Source organism: Anolis sagrei, chromosome 10, assembly GCF_037176765.1.
Source record: "Anolis sagrei isolate rAnoSag1 chromosome 10, rAnoSag1.mat, whole genome shotgun sequence".
Taxonomy (NCBI): Eukaryota; Metazoa; Chordata; class Lepidosauria; order Squamata; family Dactyloidae; genus Anolis; species Anolis sagrei.
Window position 1 is genome coordinate 15,161,239 of NC_090030.1, and position 24,498 is coordinate 15,185,736.

General features: G+C 42.9%; 1 protein-coding gene across 3 annotated transcripts in view; it reads left to right on the top strand.

Moving 5' to 3' along the window:
- Positions 1-23,128, top strand: part of TMLHE (trimethyllysine hydroxylase, epsilon) — a 37,692-nt gene extending 14,564 nt beyond the window's left edge. For all 3 annotated transcript variants that reach the window (XM_067471552.1, XM_067471553.1, XM_060756268.2), the window contains 7 exons: positions 2,268-2,463; positions 3,836-4,012; positions 6,154-6,433; positions 12,382-12,501; positions 16,397-16,633; positions 17,690-17,828; positions 18,886-23,128. In XM_067471552.1, coding sequence (XP_067327653.1) covers positions 2,283-2,463; positions 3,836-4,012; positions 6,154-6,433; positions 12,382-12,501; positions 16,397-16,633; positions 17,690-17,828; positions 18,886-19,017 — 1,266 coding nt within the window. In that variant the 5' untranslated portion in view covers positions 2,268-2,282 and the 3' untranslated portion in view covers positions 19,018-23,128. The remainder of the gene's footprint in view (positions 1-2,267; positions 2,464-3,835; positions 4,013-6,153; positions 6,434-12,381; positions 12,502-16,396; positions 16,634-17,689; positions 17,829-18,885) is intronic.
- Positions 23,129-24,498: the final 1,370 nt, after the last annotated feature.

Genomic DNA, 24,498 nt, shown 5'->3' on the forward strand with positions numbered 1-24,498 from the left:
TGACCTGATAGTAAGCCAACTTTTTTTATTAATGACGTAGATGAAGGGTTAGAAGGCATGATCATCAAGTTTGCAGGCGACAACAAATTGGGAGGGAGAGCCAATATTCCAGAAGACAACAACAGAATTCAAAATGATCTTAACAGATTAGAGAGATGATTGGCCAAAACTAACACAATGAAGTTCAACAGGGACAAATGCAAGAAACTCCAGTTAGGCAGAAAAAATGAAATGCAAAGAGACAGAATGGGGGATGATGCCTGGCTCAATAGAAGTACGTGTGAAAAAGATCTTGGAGTTCTCATGGACAACAAGTTAAACATGAGCCAACAATGTGATGCAGCGGCAAAAAAGCCAATGGGATTTTGGCCTGCATCAATAGGGGTCTAGTGTCTAGATCCAGGGTAGTCATGCTCCCCCTCTATTCTGCCTTGGTCAGACCACACCTGGAATCACACTGTGTCCAGTTCTGGGCACCACAGTTGAAGGGAGTTGTTGACAAGCTGGAATTTGTCCAGAGGAAGGTGACTAAAATGATCAAGGGTCTGGAGAACAAGCCCTATGAGGAGCAGCTTAAAGAGCTGGGCATGTTTAGCCTGCCGAAGAGAAGTCTGAGAGGAGACATGATGAGAGCCATGTATTTATATGTGAAGGGAGGTCATAGGGAGGAGGGAGCAGGCTTGTTTTCTGCTGCACTGGAGACTAGGATGCTTCAAACTACAGGAAAGGAGATTCCACCTGAACATTAGGAAGAGCTTCCTAACTGGGAGAGCTGTTCAGCAGTGGAACTCTCTGCCTCGGAGTGTGGTGGAGGCTCCTTCTTTGGAAGCTTTTAAATAGAGACTGGATGGCCATTTGTTGGAGGTGCTTTGAATGTGGTTTTCCTGCTTCTTGGCAGGGGGTTGGACTGGATGGCCCACGAGGTCTCTTCCAACTCTAGGATTCTACAATTCTATAATTCCCATGTCTCAAAATCCCATTTAGGAATTCCCACTATGCAGCCAGTTCTGTTTTCTCCCATTTCCTATCTGGGCCCAGGTACATAACCTTTCTGGCTCTTCTGCAAACCTTGCCAGATGCACCAGACTCATCTGTTATACCAGACCGTTTACGTGACTGTTGTCACAAGGACCAGGACTATAATTCCCTTTTATATGCTTAACTGACATCTCCTGGGACCCAAAGGGGCTGTTTCTCATTAGGAGAATGGGTCTGCAGACTGATAATTGCACCGTGACTTAATGAAATCTCTCCTCTTTGTGGCAAAAGACCCCAACGCATTCTAGACCAGAAGGAAGAAATGTGGTTGGCAAGTGGCCCCCAGGGCTGGTCTTGGGGCCCCCAAATCCAGAAATGTGTTTATCCTCAAATATCCTACTGGCAGTTAGAAATTGTGGGTGTTGAAGTCCAAAACACCTGGAGGGAGGGCCGAAGTTTGCTCATGCCTGGTATATAAGAGTATGCTCAATGTTCAGTATCCTGAATGATAACTATACTGAATGAATATAAGACTCTATTTATTTATTTATTTATTTATTTACCGCATTTATATGCCCCCCTTCTCACCCCGAAGGGGACTCAGAGCAGCTTACAAGATATATATACATACAATATATTATATTATTAGCATAGTACAATATCAGTATTATATATTACTATATTGTAGGTAAAGGTAGTCCCCTGACATTAAGTCCAGTCATGTCTGACTCTGGGGTATGGTGCTCATCTCCATTTCTAAGCCGAAGAGCCAGCGTTGTCCGTAGACACCTCCAAGGTCATGTGGCCGGCATGACTGCATGGAGCGCCGTTACCTTCCCGCCGGAGCGGTACCTGTTGATCTACTCACATTTGCATGTTTTCGAACTGCTAGGTTGGCAGAAGCTAGGGCTGACAGCGGAAGCTCACGCCACTCCCCGGAATCGAACCTGCGACCTTTCGATCAACAAGCTCAGCAGCTCAGTGCTTTAACCCACTGCGCCACCGGGGGCACCTTGTATATAGTACTATATAGTATATAATACTATATTGTACTATACCATTATATTATAATATTATTAGTAATATTACATGTAATATAAAATATATAATTATAATATCGTATTATTATTAGTAGTATTATCTACTTAAATAAAATCCTCAGAGTGATGAAACTCTGCTTTCCACACATTCCCATCCTGCATTCCCAGCTCAGTGCTCTCCAAATGTGTTGAACTCACACTCCCATTATCCACAGTGAGTGCTTTTTCTTTACCCTGTCTCTCTTTCAGGCTCCGTTGCATAGGATGTGGGGACGCCGCCTGTTGCGCCTTGTCTCCAGCCCCCAGCGCCTGCTGAAAAGGGACTTGGACGGCTGGGTGCCATGGCGGTTCGGCTTCAGGACTGTTGGCCCAGGCCTGGCCTGCTGGCATCACACAGCCCCAGAGTCATGGAGCTGTGCCTGGCAGTTAAACCAGGATCACTTGGGTAAGTGGCTGGACTGGGGAGGAAGTGAGGCACTTTGTAGGAACACCTGGGTTTATTTTTGCAGATATGCCTTGAGTGTGTTATCTAGTATTTATGGAGATATAACTTCGTTAGAATAGAAGATCAGGCCAATCTCCTGTTGAGTCCAGCTCTCTGTTCATTAAGTGGCTAACCAGATGCCCACGAGAAGCCCACAGGACAGATGTACATTTAATAGCATCCTTCTGGCTGTTCCCCAGTAAATGGTGCTGAGAAGATTAGTGTCTCTGATAACAACATGTATTGTATTTATGTATGTATTTACGACATTTATATGCCACCCTTCTCACCCCGAAGGGGACTCAGAGCGGCTTACAAGATATATATACATACAATACATTATATTATTAGCATAATACAATATCAGTATTATATATTACTACTAGCTGTCCCCTGCCACGCGTTGCTGTGGCCCAGTCTAGTGATCAGGAAAATAAAGTAATGAGAAAATGTTGGTTTCTAATATATGTAATGTCTTGATGCTTGTGGGTAAACAGTATTTCTTGCTGTTTCTTTGTCAGTGTTGATGTGGAAATTGTCTGGTTTGCCTACTCTGGAATATGCAACATATCATTGTCCTTCTTTAAGGGTCCCTTTCAAATCTAGGATATTATATCCGTGTGTGTGAATCATATCTATCTATATCTATGACTGGATGGCTCTTTGTCAGTCATTACGTTTTCTTGTCCTGGTGAAGGTAGTTGGACTCGATGGCCTTAAGTAATTTCTGTTGGTCATGGGAGTTCTGTGTAGGAAGTTTGCCCCAATTCTGTCATTCGTGGGGTTCTAGTTTTTGCTCTAGTTTTTCAATGAATCTCTCCTTGAGTCTCAACCAATTCAACATAGTTTTTGGCAGCCACAAAGTTTGTATCACACAATTAAACAGGAAATAACACTTTCAAACCATGAACAGATTTTTCCCCTGATTTTGCATAGTGTAAAATGTTAGTAACATATCATTGTGGTGATATGATGAAGATGACTTATTGGAACTTCTTAATTTGCAGCCATCTTCCCTGTTACCTCTTAATTTAATTGGAACAGATTTTCCAAGCTAGAGTATACGTATGCTTGATGTCCACAATGTAGTATGCATTACATAAATGCAAAATATCTCACTGGTTATTAGTGGGCAATTAAAACAAACTGGCTTTAAAAAAAGACCTGCCCATAGTAAATGAAAACTTTATCAGCACAGTTTCCTGTAATTTTGGACTGTTGGCATAGAATCACAATTTACTACTTATGTTTTGCAATGTATTTGAATTGGAAAGAGGTGGAAAAAAATCCTTGCTGCTCGTTCTGATGCTGGTGTTGTGTGTTCCCTTTCTAGAGCTGAAATATGGAGAAACCCTCATGCGCTTTGACTATGTCTGGCTCCGGGACCACTGTCGCTCTGCGTCCTGCTACAACACAAAGACCAACCAACGCAGCTTAGACACAGCCAGCGTGGACCTCTGCATCCGGCCAAAGACGGTCAGAGTGGATGAGACCACGCTGTTTCTCACCTGTAAGTTTCTGACGCATTCCTTTTCAGGTGAAGACTGCACGGAGGGATGCCCTTCTATGGGGGTTGCCAGATCTTTTCAATCAGCACTTTTTAAAGTGTAATAGATAGTGTTGGAGTTCAGCCTGTGATTGTGTTTCAGGATCAAGGTGCTTTGGATGTGGGAAGTGATGCCAATGAATTTCAAGATGGCAATGGTTTGGTCAGTGATACTGATGCAGAGAAGGACCAGGAGACCCTTGTGCAAAGTGTAGTTTCCCATGAGAATGTCCCTGAAGGGTGTGGGGATGATGGTGTACTCCCTGAATTGCTACCAGAAAGTTCCTAGGATTTGGGGCTTGAAAACAACTGGGCACCTGGCCAGGCTGCAAAACTTAATGAGCAAATAGATAGGTGAGAGAAAATTAGTCAAAACAGACAGGCCGAACAGTGCCTTCGGCGTTCTGCCAGGCTCCGACAGAAAAAGATAAGGGGATCTCAAGTAAAGCAAAACCAATTTCTGAGTGTGTGGAATAGCTTAATGAGGGGATAAAAGTTCCAAGTATGGGAAATATAGTCAGATGAAGCATCGTTGGAATCAAGTGTATTTCTTGTCCTTGTTTTATGGAAGCCTTGCTTGAAAGATTCTTGTCTATTTCTTGTTTCATGGTTTGGATTCTTGGATTGTATGAATGCGTACTCATGCCTTGGATTAATGTTTCCTGTTTTCCTCAATTACTGTATATACTCAAGTATAAGCCTAGTTTTTCAGCCCTTTTTGTTGGCTGAAAAAGTCCCCCTCGGCTTATATTCGAGTCAAGGTTATTTATTATTTTACCCTGTTAGAAATACATAATAAATGTTTTGTTATTATTACTGTTGTTATTATTACATTGATCATTCTACTTTATTGTTTTTATTATTACATTTATTATTGTACTCTGTTATTACTGTTATTGTTACATTTCCATTATTTTACTCTATTATTATTATTATTAGAATTATTACATTTATTATTTTACTCTATTTTTATTGTAAGGATATGCAAGCACATTTACATTGAAGAAGGTTAGAATAATGGTTTAATCAGAGTTCCACAGTCTTATCTTAAATTATAGTTTTATGTAAATATTCAAAACATTTAATCTACTGATGCCTCAATTAATGTAATTGTATTATATCTATTTTTATTTTGAAATTTACTAGTAGCTCCTGCATTTCCCACCCTCGGCTTATACTCGAGTCAATATGTTTTCCCAGTCTTTTTTGGTTTAATTTGGTGCCTCAGCTTATATTTGGGTCAGCTTACACTCGAGTATATGTGGTATATTTAGAGAAGTGTGGACTTTTTTTTATGGGTTTTGCTGAACTTTACCCTGGACTATTTTTGTTTCTGCTTATCTTCTTACCTAATTGGATTTACTTATTTCTTTAAAGTGCTTTTTACTTGCTGCTTTTCAATTATCTCCAATAAAAGGATTGTTTTCCAATCAACGGTGTGGTGTTTACAGTCAGAGGGCTTTTCCTGTCCTGGAGTGCAACAGATATATATATGTGTGTGTGTGTGTGTGTGTGTTCTCGAAACTCATGCTTTTCTCCCTTGTCAGCGGATTGAACAGGAATTACATAGGCTCCTTCTGCCAAAATGGTTGAGAATGGAAACCTGTGGGTTTTTATTGGGGAAACACCTCCTCCTGTAAATATACAGGATATATATTTTTAGAGCTTTCTGTTTCTGCCCATGTTACTGTGTGCCTTCGAGTGGTTTCCAACATATCCTGAAGTTTTCTTGGCAAGATTGGTTTGTCATTGCCTTCCTCTAAGGCTGAGAAAACCTCCTTGCTGGGTCACTCAGTGGGTTTCTATGACCAAGCAGGATTTTGGAGCCTGATCTCGTTGGCCTTTTTTAAACGTCTGGGCATGAAAATGGACTCCTGAAATGGTCCTTAGCCTTCCCCCTTCGACTTATCTATGGGTCATATGAAAATTCATAGTTATGACCCCAAACATGTTCTCTACTATTGCATGAGGTTAGATAGTTCAGTTTGGTACCTGTAACAGAAATGTGCACCAAGGGTGAGCATCCCTGTATGCCACCACTGAAAATATGAAAGCTATTTGCAAGGATCCTTGAACTTATCTTGCCTCTCCTCTGCTATTTCAAGGGCCCGATGGCCACGTGACCCGGTATGGTCTGGAATGGCTGCTGAAGAACAGCTACGAGGGGCAGAAACAGCAGGTCATGCATCCGCGCATACTCTGGAATGCCCAGATTTACCAGGAGGCCCAGGTGCCCTCCATCGAGTGCCAGAGCTTCCTGGAAACTAACGAAGGCCTGAGGGAGTTCCTGCAGAACTTCTTGCTCTACGGGATTGCCTTTGTGGAAAACGTTCCCCCCACGAAAGAGGACACTGAGATTTTAGCAGAGAGGATTAGCCTGATAAGGTAACTCTAAGGTTGTTTTGGTATATATGTTGATGCTGTTGTATTTATTTATTTGTTCCTGTGATGAAGTGTAATTTTTATCTACAGTTATGTATTGTTATAGATAAGTGTTTGTAAGGGTAAATATATAATGTTGCATAATATTAGGGGATGGTAGCCAGCTCAGTTCACTTTGAGCTGGGTTGCTATGGAGACAGGGGCGGAGCCAACTGCCACTTGGCAGAGCAGCCATTTTAAAAGCAGTTAATCAGTAGTCGGTGAACTGCAGAAGTGGCTGGATCTGTTGTGTGTGGAGAACCAGTGAGGATTCTGTAGTTAAAGAACTACAGGGGAAGGCTGATTCTTTGGTACTAAGAATCAGAAAGGTTTTGGCTTTGAGGCAATATAGTTTAAATAAGTCGAGTGACTTATTTATATTAAAAGTAACGGTTGTGGAAAAAGAGGGAAACCCTAATAAGCATCTTTATTGTAACATAACCATCATAAAGAAAGGATTTATTTATCGTGTCAGCGGCAACCAGACCACTGTATTACATTTCTAGCATCCCGAGCTCTGAAGGAATCCCACTGGAGCATTGCAGCGCACCCAAATACCTAGGAGTCACTCTGGACCGTGCTCTGACCTACAAGAAGCACTGCCTGAACATCAAGCAAAAAGTGGGTGCTAGAAACAATATCATACAAAAGCTGACTGGCACAACCTGGGGATCACAACCAGACACAGTGAAGACATCCGCCCTTCTGCTATGCTACTCTGCTTCTGAGTACGCATGCCCAGTGTGGAACACATCTCACCACACTAAAACAGTGGATGTGGCTCTTAATGAGACATGCCACATTGTCACGGGGTGTCTGCACCCTACACCACTGGAGAAATTACACTGCTTAGCCGGTATTGCACCACCTGACATCCGCCGGGAAGTAGCAGCCAATAGTGAAAGGACCAAGGCAGTGACATCTCCAGCTCAGCCCTTTTTTGGGTATCAGCCAGCACGTCAACGACTTAAATCAAGAAATAGTTTTCTTAGATCTACAGAGACACTTGCTGGAACACCTCAGCAAGCGAGAGTCCAAAAGTGGCAGGCTCAAACCCAGCACCTCAATCCGTGGGTGATACCAGATGAGAGACTCCCTCCTGGGCACACAGAAGATGGGGCGACTTGGAAGGCACTGAACAGACTGCGCTCTGACACCACGAGATGCAGAGCCAGCCTTAAGAAATGAGGTTACAGAGTCAAATCCACGACATGCGAGTGTGGAGAAGACCAAACCACAGACCACCTGCTGCAGTGCAACCTGAGCCCTGCCACATGCACAATGGAGGACCTTCTTGCGGCAACATCGGAGGCACTCCAAGTGGCCAGATACTGGTCAAAGGACATTTAATCAACTACCAAGTTTGCAAACTTTGTGGTTTTTTAAAATCTGTTTGTTCATTTTGTTCTTTTAGAGATAGAAATAGAAATAAAGAAAGGATAAGCGTGTGCCTGAAACAATCTGTTAAAGAAAGAAACACCTTTTTAAAGGAACTAAGTTTGAGGCCTGTTTATTAGAAGAATTGCTCCTCCTAAGAGTTATTTATAAACTGTTAAATGTAACCTTTGAAGATCTGTACCTCTATGAGTTTGAAACATTTGAAACCATCAAGCTTCTGTACCTCAATAAACTTGTTACAGTTTCTTTTTAAAGTCAAGCCTATGTTACCATTCTTTTCCAAGTGAAGTCACGCTACATATTGGTAGGAGTCATATTTATTCATCCTTACAATTTGGTGGCATAATTGCAAATCAGTGGCCAAGCCTTTACAATTAGTAGCAGTAATACGGGCTCCTTCACAGTTCCCCACTTTTCTCTCTTTATTGAGACCCAAAGCAGCTCACAATCTTAAAAAGAATGCGATTGAAAACTTCAATCAAGTAAGAGGGAAAATGCTACTGAAATTGTGCAGCACTCCTGCACAACTTTCATGTTTTTTTTACCAGAGTAAAGGACAGATGTTAGCATGGTTGTAAACAAAGAGGTGTTTTTAATCACATGATATGGGGATGTGATAGAGTACAGGTGTCCTGGAGAACGATTGAAAGAGAAATTAAGAGAATGTTAAATCTTCAAATAATAATAGTTAATAGAAATTCAATACATGCAAGGATACCAGGAGTGTATAATGTGCAAAAGGAAAGAGTGGTTGACGAATTAATAGCGCGTGCACAAATTGTTTTAGTGAGGGGTTGGAAAGATAAAACAAAGTGGACTCTGACAAATTGGAGTTAAACGAGACCTCAGGTCTCAGCGGTGGCCAGGGGAGCATTCGCACAGCTCCGGCTCGTGCGCCAGCTGCGCCCGTACCTCGGGAAGTCTGACTTGGCCACGGTAGTCCACGCTCTGGTCACATCCCGTATAGATTACTGCAACGCGCTCTACATGGGGCTGCCCTTGAAGACTGCCCGGAAGCTTCAGATGGTCCAGCGCTCGGCAGCCAGGTTGCTAACAGGAGCAGCTCTCAGGGAGCACACCACTCCTCTGTTGAGCCAGCTCCACTGGCTGCCAATTTGCTACCGGGCACAATTCAAGGTGCTGGCGCTAGCCTACAAAGCCCTAAACGGTTCCGGCCCCACCTACCTCTCCGAACGCATCTCCACCTATGAACCGACACGGACATTAAGATCGTCCGGGGAGGCCCTGCTCTCGGTTCCGCCTGCGTCACAGGCACGGCTGGCGGGAACGAGAGACAGGGCCTTCTCGGTGGTGGCCCCTCGGCTATGGAACGCCCTACCCAGTGACATCAAACAGGCCCCCTCGCTGCTGGCATTTCGGAAGAAGCTCAAAACCTGGCTCTTTGAGCAAGCGTTTGGCTAATCAGCGCAATTAAACATAGGATGACGGTAAACTGAACATTGGAACGGCACAAGGATTATGAGACTGGATTTCGTTTGTGATCGAGGCATTATGTATGATTGTGGTGTGTTTGCTTCTGTGTATGATGTGTTTTAATTGTTATTGCTATGTTAATTAATATTGTGTAAACCGCATTGAGTCACCTAATCTAGGTTGAGAAACGCGGTATAGAAATAAAGCAAATAAATAAATAAATAAATAAAATAATTTTTAAAATTAAAAAAATTAAACTTACAAAATATAAATACTAAAATAGACTCAAACATACCATTATAGCCCTAAACGGCTTGTTACCTGTAAAGCCCTAAACGTTTTAGGTCCAGGTTATTTGTCTAATCGCATCTCCCAATACAGACCATCCTCTCGGCCCTCCTCTCGGTCCCACCCCTATCACAAGCTCGGTTGGTGGAAATGAGAGAGGGGGCCTTCTCTGTGCAGATTTGATTAATATGTTCTCTGTAGGGATCTTTAGATGTGACTCAATTTTTGCCAGAATGTAGTATCTATGTGCCAGTTCTCCAAAATCAGTTATAAAAGTAAATAATAATAATAATAATAATAATAATAATATTGTAGGCAAAGGTAAAGGTTGTCCCCTGACATTAAATCCAGTCGTGTCCCACTGGTGATTGGTGCTCATCTCCATTTCTAAGCTGAAGAGCCGGCATTGTCTGTAGACACCTCTAAGGTCATGTGGCCGGCATGACTGCATGGAGCGCCATTATCTTCCCACCGAAGCAGTAACTATTGATCTACTCACATTTGCATGTTTTCGACCTGCTAGGTTGGCAGAAGCTGGGGCTAACAGCAGAAGCTCACCCCACTCCCCGGATTCGATCCGCCGACCTTTCAGTCAGCAAGTTCTGGAGCTTAGCGGTTTGACCCACTTCAACATCAAGGGCTCCAAAATAAGTCCAAAAGAGTAGCATGTTCATTTTACAAATGTAATGTGGACTGAATAGTATCAAAGACCATTTGATGAAGTAACGTCAGTTTTGGGTTGTTGTAGATTTTTTCGGGTTATATGGCCATGTTCTAGAGGCATTCTCTCCTGACATTTCGCCTGCATCTATGGCAAGCATCCTCAGAGGTAATGAGGTCTGAGGATGCTTGCCATAGATGCAGGTGAAATGTCAGGAGAGAATGCCTCTAGAACATGGCCATATAGCCCGAAAAAACCTGCAACAACCCAGTGATTTCGGCCATGAAATCCTTCGACAATACAACGTCAGTTTATTTTCTGCTACTAACAATGGACAGAATTGTCAATATACTTCACCTGGCTTGCAGCCTTGCTTGCTAAACCTTTTCTTTATCAGTCAAGAGTCAAGACTTTGCAGCTTAGATGATTGCTCAGTTTGGCTAAACAAGAAACATACCATTTTGGATCCTAGTCTAAAGATCCCACTTTGGAGCCTAGTCTAAATATCACCCTTTGATGTTGTTGTTGTTACCTCCCTGGCTTTGGGGCAGAAAAGATATTTTCTTTGAAGAAGTATAAGGTTCAGGGCTTTTTCCAGGAGCATCTAGAGCCGAGCAAAGAATGAGGCATGCCTTCTTTCTGCAGCCTGGGAATATTTGAGTGTCAGAGAGAGCGATATTTCCTGTTTTGACAAGAATGTTCATGAGGGCGACCTTAGCCTTGGGAGAGTTAAGGATCAAACCGTGCTGCTGGTAGAAAGGGCAAGGGAATTCGTTTTTCCACCCAATTAAAATGAAATTGCCAGACTGTCCTTGGGTTGTCCTTGAGAACTAGCAGAGAAGGAGTTTGCGCCAGTTGCCTGCCTACGCTTTTTCACAGTGGCTTGTTTAAATACGTTCCGGGCCGTTTCCTTGCTTTGGGATTGTCTTAATCAATCACAAACTCAAGTCCTCCAGATGTTTTGGACTTTAACTCCCAGAAGCCTTAGCTGCTTTGGGTTTCTGGGAGCTGGAGTCCAAAAGCCTGGGAAAACCAGAGTTTAGGAAACTTTAATCCATGTCAGCGCTGCCTCCAAGAGAGAGAGTTTATTACTCTCACTTGAGAAACTGCAAGTTGCTTCTATTGTGAGAGAATTGGCCGCCTGCAAAGATGTTGCCCTGAGGACGCCCAGATGTTTTGATATTTTATCATCCTTGTGGGAGGCTTCTCTCATGTCCCCACATGGGGAGCTGGAGCAGACAAATAGGAGCTCATCCACGCTCTCCCTGAATTCGAACCTCCGACATGTCAATCTTCAATTCTGTTGGCACAAGGGTTTAGCCCACTGCGCCACTGCTTTAATGCAGTTCCTATTTATCTACTCACATTGCTGTTTTCGATCTGCTAGTTGGGCGGGGAGCTGGGCTGAAGGTCAGGAGCTCACCCTGACTCGGCTTCAAACTGTCAACCATTCAGCTGGCAAGATTTACTGCCGCTGCAGCTGGTGATTAACCTGCTGTGCTAAAGCCGACCCACTAGACAGATATACTATCACATATAAACTATGTATAAATAACATAAATACATTCATAAATAGATCATTTTTAAGCAACTTTTAATGTGAATAGAAGTGATTTTAATGTTTGTATATATTTAGGGTTTTATGTCCCGGCACTAAATGTTTGCTGTATATATGTTGTGCTCTGCCCTGAGTCCCCTGAGGGGTGAGAAGGGCAGAATATAAATGCTTTAAATAATAATAATAATAATAATAATAATAATAATAATAATAATAAATACATTCATGTGATGCGCCTGATATTCCATTAATGCAGTTCTATGCACACTTGAGAGTTTGATTTTGTGAGTCCTACTACTGGGAAATCATCCAACAAAATGAGTTGTTCAGGTATTGTTAGTAAACTAGGATTGTATCGTTGGCGTATTCACTTGAATGGTCATGACACCCATCTGCTTTGGCTTTATGAGTTAGGTATGATTTTGAACGAATTTGAAAAGTTGTTTTTGTACTACATTCCCCAGAATTACTCAGCAAGCATGATTGGAAAAACTAACCTGTCCATGTTAATGTAATACTTTTTACGAAGAGTGGTTTGTTGGCCTTTCTGATCTTTCTCCTCTCCTCTTGTAGAGAAACCATCTATGGCCGGATGTGGCATTTCACCTCTGACTTTTCCCGGGGAGACACTGCCTACACCAAGCTAGCGCTGGATCGTCACACCGACACCACCTACTTCCAGGAGCCCTGCGGGTAAGCACCAGGCCAAGAAGGAGCAGCCAACAAACATGGCTCCTTTTAGGTAGAACATTGACAGAAAGAGCAATATGGTGACTCTTCCACAAAACCCTACTTCCTTTCCTACTTTCCTTTTGAGGGTGACCTTATCCCTCAAAGGCAACGTCGGATGCAGTGTAAACTCTAGCAGATTTGGTCGAGCTGATAAGGTTTCAAATATAGCATGTAGAAGTAAATTCTGCAGACCAACTTAGCTAAGTATGGAAAAACTATACTAACTAAGCACTTTTCACCAAAAGGTTGGTCACCGGTGAAGTCACCATGGCCACTGGTTATGTTAACATGGAGATTAATAATATTTTTTTGTTCCTGGGTTATCCTGCAGCACATTTTACTCTAGTTTTTCGATAAATATCTCATCAAGTCTCAAGCAATTCAACCTAGTTTGTGTCTGCCACAAAAACAAAATTTCTGAAGTAAGGCTCTCTCAGGCTGAGGCCTACTAACACTGAGGCCTTTCTCCCACTGAGGCCTTCTCTCACACTGAGGGCTCCTAAGCTGGAGGCACACCTGCTTATATTGAACTGCAGCTTTTGGTGAGTCATTGCATCCATGTAATTTTTTCAGTGCTTGACTCATATTTTTGTAATTTAAAAATGCCTAGTTAATTTTTAATATTTCTGACAATAACACCTACTTTCAAAGTAAGTTCCGCACAATTAAACAGGAAATGACACTTTCAAACCAGGAACAGATTTTTTTTCAAATTTTGTTACATGTGTAATTATTTTCAAAGTATTCAAAGTTAAGAAGAAGAAGGAATTGCAATTAATTTGACATCGTAATTTGGCAGTTTTCCATCCAAGCACTAAACAATGGAAATTCTATGTTCCTAAGTGGTCCTAGATCAAGTATGGAGACAGTGTGGTCCTTCATACGTTGGACTGCAATTCTCAAGATGCCTTCAGCATTGCCTATACTAGCTACGGCTCATGGTATAGTTCAATAGTGTTTGGAGAAGCTTAAGTTTTCCACCTTTGCCAGACATTTATTGGGCTGTAAAGATATCTGTCTCTCTGGCAGTCTTCAGACATTGCAATCCTGATCCTCCACAATGTGGATAAGGAAACAGAATGAGCAGTGGCCTCGTGTACTTTATCCTTCCTGTCCTGACTTAATAGAGCAGTGTTTCTCAACCTGGTGGTCAGGAACCCTGGGGGAGGGTTTCAAGGGGGGTGTTAAAGGGGTCACAAAAGACCATCAGAAAACACAGTATGTTCTGTTGGTCATGAGGGTTCTATGTGAGAAGTTTGACCCAATTCTATCACTTGTAGGGTTCAGAATGCTCTCTGATTGTAGGTGAACTATAAATCCCAGCAACTACAACTCTCAAATGTCAAGGTCTATTTTCTCCAAACTCCACTAGTGTTCACATTTGGGCATATTGAGGATTTGTGCTAAGTTTGGTCCAGATCCTTCATTGTTTGAGTCCAGAGTACTCTTTGGATGCAGGTGAACTACAACTCCCCCGAATCAAAGTCAATGCCCACCAAACCCTTCCAGTTTTTTCTGTTGGTCATGGGAGTTCTGTGTGCCAAGTTTGGTTCAATTCCATCATTGATGGAGTTCTCAATGCTCTTTAATTGTAGGTGAACTATAAATCCCAGTAACTAAAACGCCCAAATGACAAAATCAACCCTCCCCAACCCAACCAATATTCAAATTTGGGCATATGGGATATTTGTGCCAAATTTGATCCAGTGAATGAAAATACATCCTACATATCTGATATTTATATTACGATTCATAACAGTAGCAAAATGACAGTTATGAAGTAGCAACTAAAATAATGTTATGGTTGGGGGTCACCACAACATGAGGAACTGTATTAAGGGGTCACGGCATTAGGAAGGTTGAGAACCACTGTAATAGAATGTTTTCTTATTGATCAAGCCAGAGTTTCCTTTGACACCCATATTGGCATACTGTGGTTTCACATCACCTTATCATTTTTCAAAAGAAGGGCCTGTAATATTCAAAGGACAGGAACTCCGTCATAAAAACAATTAAGACATTGGCATCTTTTGCCTTTTCCAGAACTACATCAATAGGAGAGTTATGTGGCCCTGCCCTTCCAATGCTGGGTTTGATGTTTTTCTGATGATATTATATAAGGTTTCCAAACTGGCCCTGGTCCTAACACAGCCATGTTCCAAAGAGCTCCAATTTAGTTCTAGTCACTCTATCCTTGCTCAAACAGCACACGCTGAACTATTGTTGTGCCTTAAATAACATTGACTTTGGACAAGAAGGTGGCATGATGCAAAGAATCAGTTAAGCTGAATGAGAGAGGGATCTTGTGCTAATGTTTTCAGAACTTTGTGTATTTGACATGATTATATTAAATAAAAGCAAGTTCCTAGACCTTAAGATTATGTAACTGTCAGCAGAGTTGATGGTGAAGGAGGAACAGGAGCTGTAGAAACCATCTCAAGAATACTAAACTGAAGAGCACTCAGTGACGTGATTCTCCATCAAGGTTCTTTAAAGAGACCGGTTTTTTTATTTCTCGTGTCAGGGCAGCCAGTCAATTATATTACATTTCTAACAGAACAAAGCAAACAAACAGAGAAAATACAAAATGTGTGAGTTTGGTAGTTGATTAAATGTCCTTTGACCAGTATCTGGCCACTTGGAGTGCCTCTGGTGTTTCTGCAAGAAGGTCCTCCACTGTGCATGTGGCAGGGCTCAGGTTGCATTGCAGCAGGTGGTCGGTGGTTTGCTCCTCTTCGCACTCGCATGTCGAGGATTCTACTTTGTAGCCCCATTTCTGAAGGTTGGCCCTGCATCTCGTGGTGCCAGAGCACAGTCTGTTCAGCGCCTTCCAAGTCGCCCAGTCCTCTGTGTGCCCAGGGGGGAGTCTCTCATTTGGTATCAGTCATTGGTTGAGGTTCTGGGTTTGAGTCTGCCACTTTTGGACTCTCACTTGCTGAAGTGTTCCAGCGAGTGTCTCTGTAGATCTTAGAAAACTATTTCTCGATTTAAGTCATTGATGTGCTGGCTGATACCCAAACAAGGGATGAGCTGGAGATGTCACTGCCTTGGTCCTTTCACTATTGGCTGCTACTTCCCGGCGGATGTTAGGTGGTGCAGTACCAGCTAGACAGTGTAATTTCTCCAGTGGTGTAGGGCGCAGACACCCCGTGATAATGCGGCATGTCTCATTAAGAGCCACATCTACTGTTTTAGTGTGGTGAGATGTGTTCCACACTGGGCATGCGTACTCAGCAGCAGAGTAGCACAGCACAAGGGCAGATGTCTTCACTGTGTCTGGTTGTGATCCCCAGGTTGTGCCAGTCAGCTTTCGTATGATATTGTTTCTAGCACCCACTTTTTGCTTGATGTTCAGGCAATGCTTCTTGTAGGTAAGAGCACGGTCCAGAGTGACTCCCAGGTATTTGGGTGCGCTGCAATGCTCCAGTGGGATTCCTTCCCAGGTGATCTTCAGAGCTCGGGATGCTTCTCTGTTCTTGAGATGAAAGGCACATGTCTGTGTTTTAGATGGGTTGGGGATCAGCTGGTTTTCCCTGTAATAGGCAGTAAGAGCACCCAGAGCTTCGGAGAGCTTCTGTTCAACCATCTCAAAGCTCCCTACTTGAGCAGTAATGGCACGATCATCAGCATAGATGAAACTCTCTGTCCCTTCTGGCAGTGGCTGGTCATTTGTGTAAATGTTGAACATGGATGGAACAAGCACGCTCCCCTGAGGCAGGCCGTTCTTCTGTTTCCGCCATCTGCTTCTCTGGCCCTGGAACTCAACAAGAGAACTCAAAAAGAGACTGTTAAGAGACTGTTACTTTGTCTCCCCCTCCTTTGGCTGACTTTACTTCCCTGCATTTGATTCCCACAGCATCCAGGTCCTCCACTGTCTCCGTCACGAAGGGACCGGGGGCCGCACACTGCTGGTGGATGGCTTCTATGCTGCCGAACAGGTGCTCCAGCAAGCACCGGATGACTTTGAGCTCCTCACCAAGGTGCCGCTGAAACATGAGTACATTGAGAACGTGGGGGGCTGCCACAACCACATGATCGGGGTTGGACCTGTTCTGAACACCTACCCTTGGAATAATGAGCTCTACCTGATCAGGTGAGGCACCCAGTATCCATCTGAGTTGGCTGCATCCATGCTGAAAACAAGTAGGCCTTGGAAAAGTTAGTTTTGGATGACACACTCTTCCTTGACCCAATTCAAACTACCTTAGAGCAGGATATGGAGTTGAGACTGCCATGGTTGCCTTAGTGGATGATCTCTGTCTTAACACTGACAAAAGGTGTGGGTCTCTGTTGGTGCTTCTAGCCCTCTCAGCGGCTTTCGATGCCTGGGGAGTTTAGGAATAGGAGGCACTGTGCTGCAGTGTTTCCAGTCATACCTCTCAGGTAGGTTCCAGATGTGCTTGGGGATAGCTGCTCCTCAAAAAAGGAGCTGTTATATGGCGTCTTACAAGGTGCCACTCTATCCCCAATGTTTTTTTTAGTATTTACATGAAACTCTGGTGAGAGATCTTCCTGGTGCATGGTGCATATATTTCTCCATGCCTTCAAAATCAGCCACTTCATTTCATCCTTAAGTAAAATCTGTTAAATTGGGGATGATGAACATATGAAGGGCCCCTCCACAACTCTTCAGTTACTGGAGATAACACAGTGATGCCCAGGAGAAGAAGGGCTTTTGTCCATCCAAATTACAACCTTCCATGGGCCACACCAGCCTGGATGCTGAAAGGCTTCTGTCTGTTTACCTGAAGCTTCCACCCCTCTTCAAAATAGATTTTACTACTAGTAGTCCTTCCCTGTCAATGAAGGGTGCAGACATGAGCTTAAAAGGTAAAGGTAAAGATTTCACCTGACATTAAGCCTAGTTGTGTCCAAACCTCCATTTCTAAGCCGAAGAGCCGGCATTGTCCATAGACACCTCCAAGGTCATGTGGCCAGCAAAACTGCATAGAGCGCCGTTGCTTTCCTGCAGAAGTGGTCCCTATTGATCTACTTGCATTTGGATGTTTTCGAACTGCTAGCTGAGCCTAACAGTGGGAGCTCAACCTGCTCCCCAAATTTGAACCACCAATCTTTCGGTCAGCAAGTTCAGCAGATCAGGGGGCCCTAGCTTAAGCACGACAAATAACATTTCTTCTTCCACTTCCAGATACAACAACTATGACAGAGCTGTCATTAATACGGTGCCGTATGACACTGTACGCCGCTGGTACACGGCACACCGGACTCTCACCACGGAGCTGCGGAGGAAGGAGAATGAACTCTGGGTCAAACTGAAGCCAGGAAAGGTAATGACACAGCATGACATTCCATCCATTTTTCTGCAGTCCTTCCACTGTGGGTCTCAGTACAAGACTAGCTCTTTACTGAGATGTTCTCTGCCTTATTGTTCCCCTTATTTCCTTTGATTCCTTGAAGGGCTTCCAGGGTTTGGTTTCTTTCTTTTTGTAATTTCTGCAGATGTTAAGAGTCCCATGAGCTGCAATTGGTGGTTTTCCCTCATTAGCTCTTGATGCATCCACAAGTCGTCTCAAAATCTATAATTTGGCTCCCCAAATCTGCCCTTGACTTAAACACTAGTTTTTTTTTGTTTGTTTTGTTTTGTTTTATCATGTCAGGAGCGACTTGAGAAACTGCAAGTCACTTCTGGTGTGAGAGAATTGGCCGTCTGCAAGGACGTTGCCCAGAGGATGCTTGAATGTTTTGATGTTTTACCATCCTTGTGGGAGGCTAGTCTCATGTTCCCTTATGAGGGGCTGGACCTGACAGAGGGAGCTCATCTGCGCTTTCCTTGGATTCGAACCTGCGACCTGTCGGACTTAAATCCTGCCGGGACAGGGGTTTAACCCACTGTGCCATTGGGGGCTCCTACTTATACACTACTTATTAATTTATTAATTTATTTACGACATTTATTTGCCGCCCTTCTCACCCCAAAGGGGACTCAGAGCGGCTTACAAGATATATATACATACAATATATTATATTATTAGCATAGTACAATATCAGTATTAAATATTACTATATTGTATTATACCATTATATTGTAATTTTATTAGTAATACTGTACATGTAATATAAATATGTAATTATAATATCATATTATTATTAGTAGTACTTATACAATAGTGCAGTGGTTCTCAACTTGTGGGTCCCCAAATGTTTTGGCCTTTAACTCCCAGAAATCCTAACAGCTGGTAAACTGGTTGGGATTTCTGAGAGTTGTAGGCCAAAACACCTGGGGACCCACAGGTTGAGAACCACTGCACTAGTGACATCAAAACATTGCAGTAGCAACTGTTTTTGTGTAGCCACTTCCCTCTCCTTGTCTCTTTCTGCCTCCAGGCCCTGTTTGTGGACAACTGGCGGATCCTGCACGGAAGGGAGTCCTTCACGGGTTACCGGCAGCTCTGCGGTTGCTACCTGACAAGAGACGATGTGCTGAACACAGCCCGCTTCCTGGGCCTGCAAGCCTGATGTGGTCGGAGCCTCTGTGGGTTGGGAGCTTCTGCCTCCAAAACAGGGAAGCCTTTGGTCTACCTCACAGACCGGGCCCCTCTTCGCAAGCGGGAGAGAGGTCCCACAGCGTTACTTGATTGTCACTCCACTCACACAGCCATTGCCTTTCCTTCGCTCTGTCCTTCCCAATTGCCTTGCTCCCTTGGCTTTGAAAGCCTCACTGGTTGAGCTGGGTTGAATTGGGAGTGGTATACAGGCCTATTATAGCACTTCAGAGGGCAGAACTTGTGCCTTTTCCTTTTGAAAGTAGTAACAAACTTGTCCTCGGTTAACCGCCATTCAGCATACAGGTATTTTGGAGCGTATTTGGACATAATCCAAGCGAGGCGTTTTTGGAAATGGAGAAAATAGTGTCCGTCTTGAAGGACATGAAACTCTCCAGCAAAACAAGTAGATAGAACTATTTTCTTTTTCTTCCGTGTTCCAAAAATACGCAAGTGCCCATTGCTCGAAGTTTAAGTTAGGCCTCTCTGCATATTTTGTCTTCTACCGATGGCCTAAACTTGTCATATTGAAAGGCAGAAGTGTCTCTAGGAAGCTTTTGTAGAAGACCTGCCGAACTGGAGAGGGAAGTGGTGCTAAAAGAATTCTTCCTTCCCAGTTCTGCAAAGAGTCATTTTGCAAGTACAATGCATCTTTTCCAGTTTTCTTTGTTATGCCTTCTGTTCAACATCTCCCAAACCACACCTTGACTGCTCTTTCCATTTTGGGGAAAAAGCACAGCAGTTGAAATGTATCTTTTCCTTGTTTTTAACTGCTCTCAAACCTATTTTTTTCTCTCTTTTGCCTTTGGAAAGGCTGTACATTTCCAAACTGAGGGGTTTACTTGGAAGGCCGCCCTGGATTATAGAACACACAATAAGAAAAGAAAGCAAGAACTGAATTCTGCGCAAAGATTGAGAAATTTGCTGGCTCACCACAAAAATAATGTTTTGACCTACAACATGTTGTAACACTCCAGATATTGTTGATTGTATCTCCTCAGCTTTTTCTGTGCTGCCTGAAATTGATGGGAGTCTGAGTCCAACGACATTATCCACTTTTTGCTTGACTTTCCCATTCAAGAGTCCAAAATATTTACTTCCATTTGGTTGGAATGGAAGTGAATATTTTGGACTCTTGAATGACGGAACTGACTCATATAATAGTTCTCAACCTTCCTAATGCTGCGACCTCTAAACAGTTCCTCATGTTGTGGTGACCCCCAACCATAACATTATTGTTGTTGCCACTTCATAACTGTAATTTTGCTCCTGTTATGAATCGTAATATCAATATCTGATTTGCAGGATGCATTTTCATTCACAAATACCCGATGAACTTTTTATCCCAGCAACTACAACTCCCAAATAACAAAATCAATCTCTCCCCAACCCCACCAGCATTCAAGTCTGGGCGTGATTGATTTTGTTATTTGGGAGATGTACTTGCTGGGATTTATAGTCCACCTACAATCAAAGAGCATTCTGAACTCCACCAGGGATGGAATTGAACAAAACTTAGTTCACAAAACTTCCATGGCAGGAAGGGTTTAGTGGAAATTGACTTTGAGTTTGGGAGTTGTAGTTCACCTACATCCAGAGAGCACTGTTGACTCAAACAGTGATGGATTTGGACCAAACTTGGCACGAATACTCAATATGCCCAAATGTGAACACTGGTGGAGTTTGGGGAAAAATGACTGTGACATTTGGGAGTTGTAGTTTCTGGGATTTATAGTTCACCTACAATCAAAGAGCATTCTGAACCCCACCAATGATAGAATTGAGCCGAACTTCACACAGAGATTCCCCATGATCAACAGAAAATACTGTGGATTCTGGTGGTCTTTGGCAGCCCCTCTGACATCCCCTCCTGACCCCTCAGCGGTCCCGACCCCCAGGTTGAGAAACACTGGACTAATGGCTATCTTGATGGCAGCCTTGATACACTCCTAGAAAGGTTCATTAGGGATTATTGGATTATGTAGTGCCATGAATGTATGTTGTTCCCTTGAATACCTTTACCTGACTTTGATCAAAACAATAAGTTCCCAGTGCTGTCTCACCTTTTGAGAAATTGCTGTTGCTTCTAAGGAAATGAGCTTTCTTTGCAAGAGAGAGTCCTATGAGCAGCAACTGGGGACCCTTTCAGTCCTCAATTTGGACTTACATCCCTTGTATCCACTCCATTTTGGGTTAAAACTAATAAAACCTTTTTCATAGGACTTGGGATGGGTACTATTTGTCTACATCCTTGGTTCACAATCTTTAAAATGATTGTATATGTGTATGTCTTTGCATTTACTGCCATAACGTATACCATGCCTCAAAATTGTTTTGAAATCTGTTTTAAGCACAGCCAGAGAGCAGGATGGCAAACTAAAATCGATAACAGAAGGTCTCCTTGGCTTGAGCCGTGTCTTCATGACAGGATGCCGTTACTTGCTGACCGAAAGGTCAGTGGTTTGAATCCGGGAAGCAGGGCGAGCTCCCGCTGTTAGCCCCAGCTTCTGCCAACCAAGAAGTTCGAAAACATGCAAATTTGAATAGATCAGTAGGTACCGCCGGCACAAGAGTTTACTCCACTGCGGGCTCCACATGGGATGGTGACTATTTTCCTACATCATTGGTTCACAATCTTAAAAATGATTGTATATGTGTATGTATTTGCATTTACTGCCATAATGTACAGTATGCCATGGCCCATAATCATTTTGAAATCTGTTTTAATCACAGCCTGAGAGCGGGATGGTTAAAAATGATAGCTGAAGGCCTCCTTGGCTTGGGCTGTGTCTTCACAAGAGGTTGTCATTGCTGAGTTTGTCATGAGCGTAGTTCACTTCCTTCCCGTTTGATATTTTTGCCAGATTTCCTGAATCCCATTCAGTTGAGTCCCTTTGCTTCTGCCCTTCCTGAAATCCCTAAAGGGCAGTTGATGACTTTGTAGTCAATTTTCCCCCTCTTAGTTTCTAGGTTTGTTTCCAAAGAGCATGAGTAGTTTTTGACCTCATTGCTCTAAGTATAATTTTAAACATGTGTCCTCTAACAAAAAGCCACAGAAAAGGAGATTGAGGTACATTATGGTTGCAGACACAATCTTCATATGAATGTTACTGGGTCTCTATTGCAGGCCCTTCTGGTGGCACAGCGGGTTAAACCACTGAGCTGCTGAACTTGCTGACCGAAAGGTTGGCGGTAAGGAACAAGGTGAGCTCCCACTGTTAGGCCCAGCTTCTTCTGCCAGCCTAGCGATTCGAAAACATGCAAATGTAAGTAGATTAATAGGTACCGACTTGGTGGGAAGGTAATTGCACTCCATGCAGTTATGCCAGCCACATGACCTTGGAGGTGTCTACGGACAACGCCGGCTCTTAGCCTTAGAAATGGAGGTGAGCACCACCACACCCCCCAAGAGTCAGACACAACTAGACTTAAGGAAAACCTTTACCTTTTATTTCAGGGCTGCCACCTGGAATCATCCAAGTGTGGCACTACACACCTGCCTTTCTCTTAAGGCAGAAGAATACAATTGTGAATTGTGTTTGTTTGTTCATGAAAAGGTCCTTATACAAGTGCAGATCTAGTAGTGTTTTGCACTATTGTCCATCTACTGCCCTTTCCACATGTTGCCAACAAGGAGATGTAGCACAGGTTGAGCATCTCTTATCCAGAAATCCTCAAAAATTTAGATATTTACTCCTTTGCTTTCTGGTTGTTGAATGTACACGAGCTATATTTCACGCACAAAAGTATTTCCTAAGACTACGTTCAAACTATGTGTAGAAAGTAAATAGGAAATATAAATAGATTAGTTATTTAGGCTTGTAACCATCTCCAAGAAATGTTTGGAGTAATGGGGTAGATATATGCAAATGCAGACTTGCCAAAATCTGAAATTCAAAACACTTCTGGTTCCAAACATTTCGGATAAGGGATACTCAACTTATGTAGAGAGCATACCCAACTTAGCTCCTGACTCCTCCAAAAACAATGAATTTGGATGGTTACTTGTTTTAACCATAATGTGTTCTGTAACTGATTATTTTCTTTCTGCCAATAATAAAAAAGATAAGTGGCATTTCTTTTCAGAGCAGCGGTCTTGTGGCTTTGTTCTTCATACATGTGTGGTTGCATACAAAGTGTGGGCTTAACTTTATCATTTCCAGCAAACATGTCCTAAAAGGAATGGATGTTTTGAACTAAAGTTATTACTCTTTGTCTATAACACAGTTTCTCAACCTTTCTAATGCCACAACCCCTTAAGACAGTTCCTCATGTTGTGGTGACCCTCAGCCATAACATTATTTTCGTTGCTACTTCATAACTGCAATTTTGCTACTTTTATGAATTGTAATGTAAATATCTGATATGCAGGATGTATTTGCATTCACTGGACCAAATTTGGCACAAATACCCGATACGCTCAAATTTGAATACTGGTGGGGTTGGGAGGGGGATTGATTTTGTCATTTGGGAGTTGTAGTTGCTGTGATTTGTAGTTAACCTACAATCAAAGAACATTCTGAACTCCAACAATGATGGAATTGGACCGCAGAACTTGGCACACAGAACTCCCATGACTAACAGAAAACACTAGAAGGGTTTGGCGGGCATTGTCCTTGAGTTTTGGAGTTGTAGCTCACCTACATCCAGAGAGCACTGTGGACTCAAACAATGATTGATCTGGACCAAACTTGGCATGAATACTCAATATGCCCAAATGTGAACACTGGTGGAGTTTGGGGAAAATAGACCTTGACATTTGGAAGTTGTAGTTGCTGTGATTTATAGTTTACCTACAATCAAAGAGCTTTCTGAACCCCATCAATTATACAATTGGGCCAAGCTTCCCACACAGAACCCCCATGACTAACAGAAAATACTGTGTTTTCTGATGTGGCATGACATTGTGCAATACTTACCAAATTGAACACTATTTGTGTCTTAATATTTGCACTAAAATGTGCAATGCAAGGCCAGAAAGTTATTTTTGTTCTTTACAATATGTTCTGTCTACTTGATCTTTATGAAACAAATTGACACCCCCTTCATGACCCCCCCCCCCCCAGGGGTCCCAACACCCAGGTTGAGAATCACTGATCTACAATGTAGAAGGAATGCAGTTTGGCACCCCTTTAATTGCAGAGAGCACTGTGGACTCAAACAATGATGGATATGGACCAAACTTTGCATGAATACTCAATATGCCCAAATGTCAACACTGGTGGAGTTTGGGGAGAATAGACCTTGACATTTGGAAGTTGTAGTTGCTGGGATTTATAGTTCACCTAGAATCAAAGAGCATAGAACCCCACCAATAGATTTGGGACAAACTTCCCACACAGAATGCCCATGACCAACAGAAAATACTGTGTTTTCTGATGGTCTTTGGCGACCCCACCCCCCGGGGTCCCGACCTCCAGGTTGAGAAATGCTGGTGTATAAGAAGAGGGAAGAA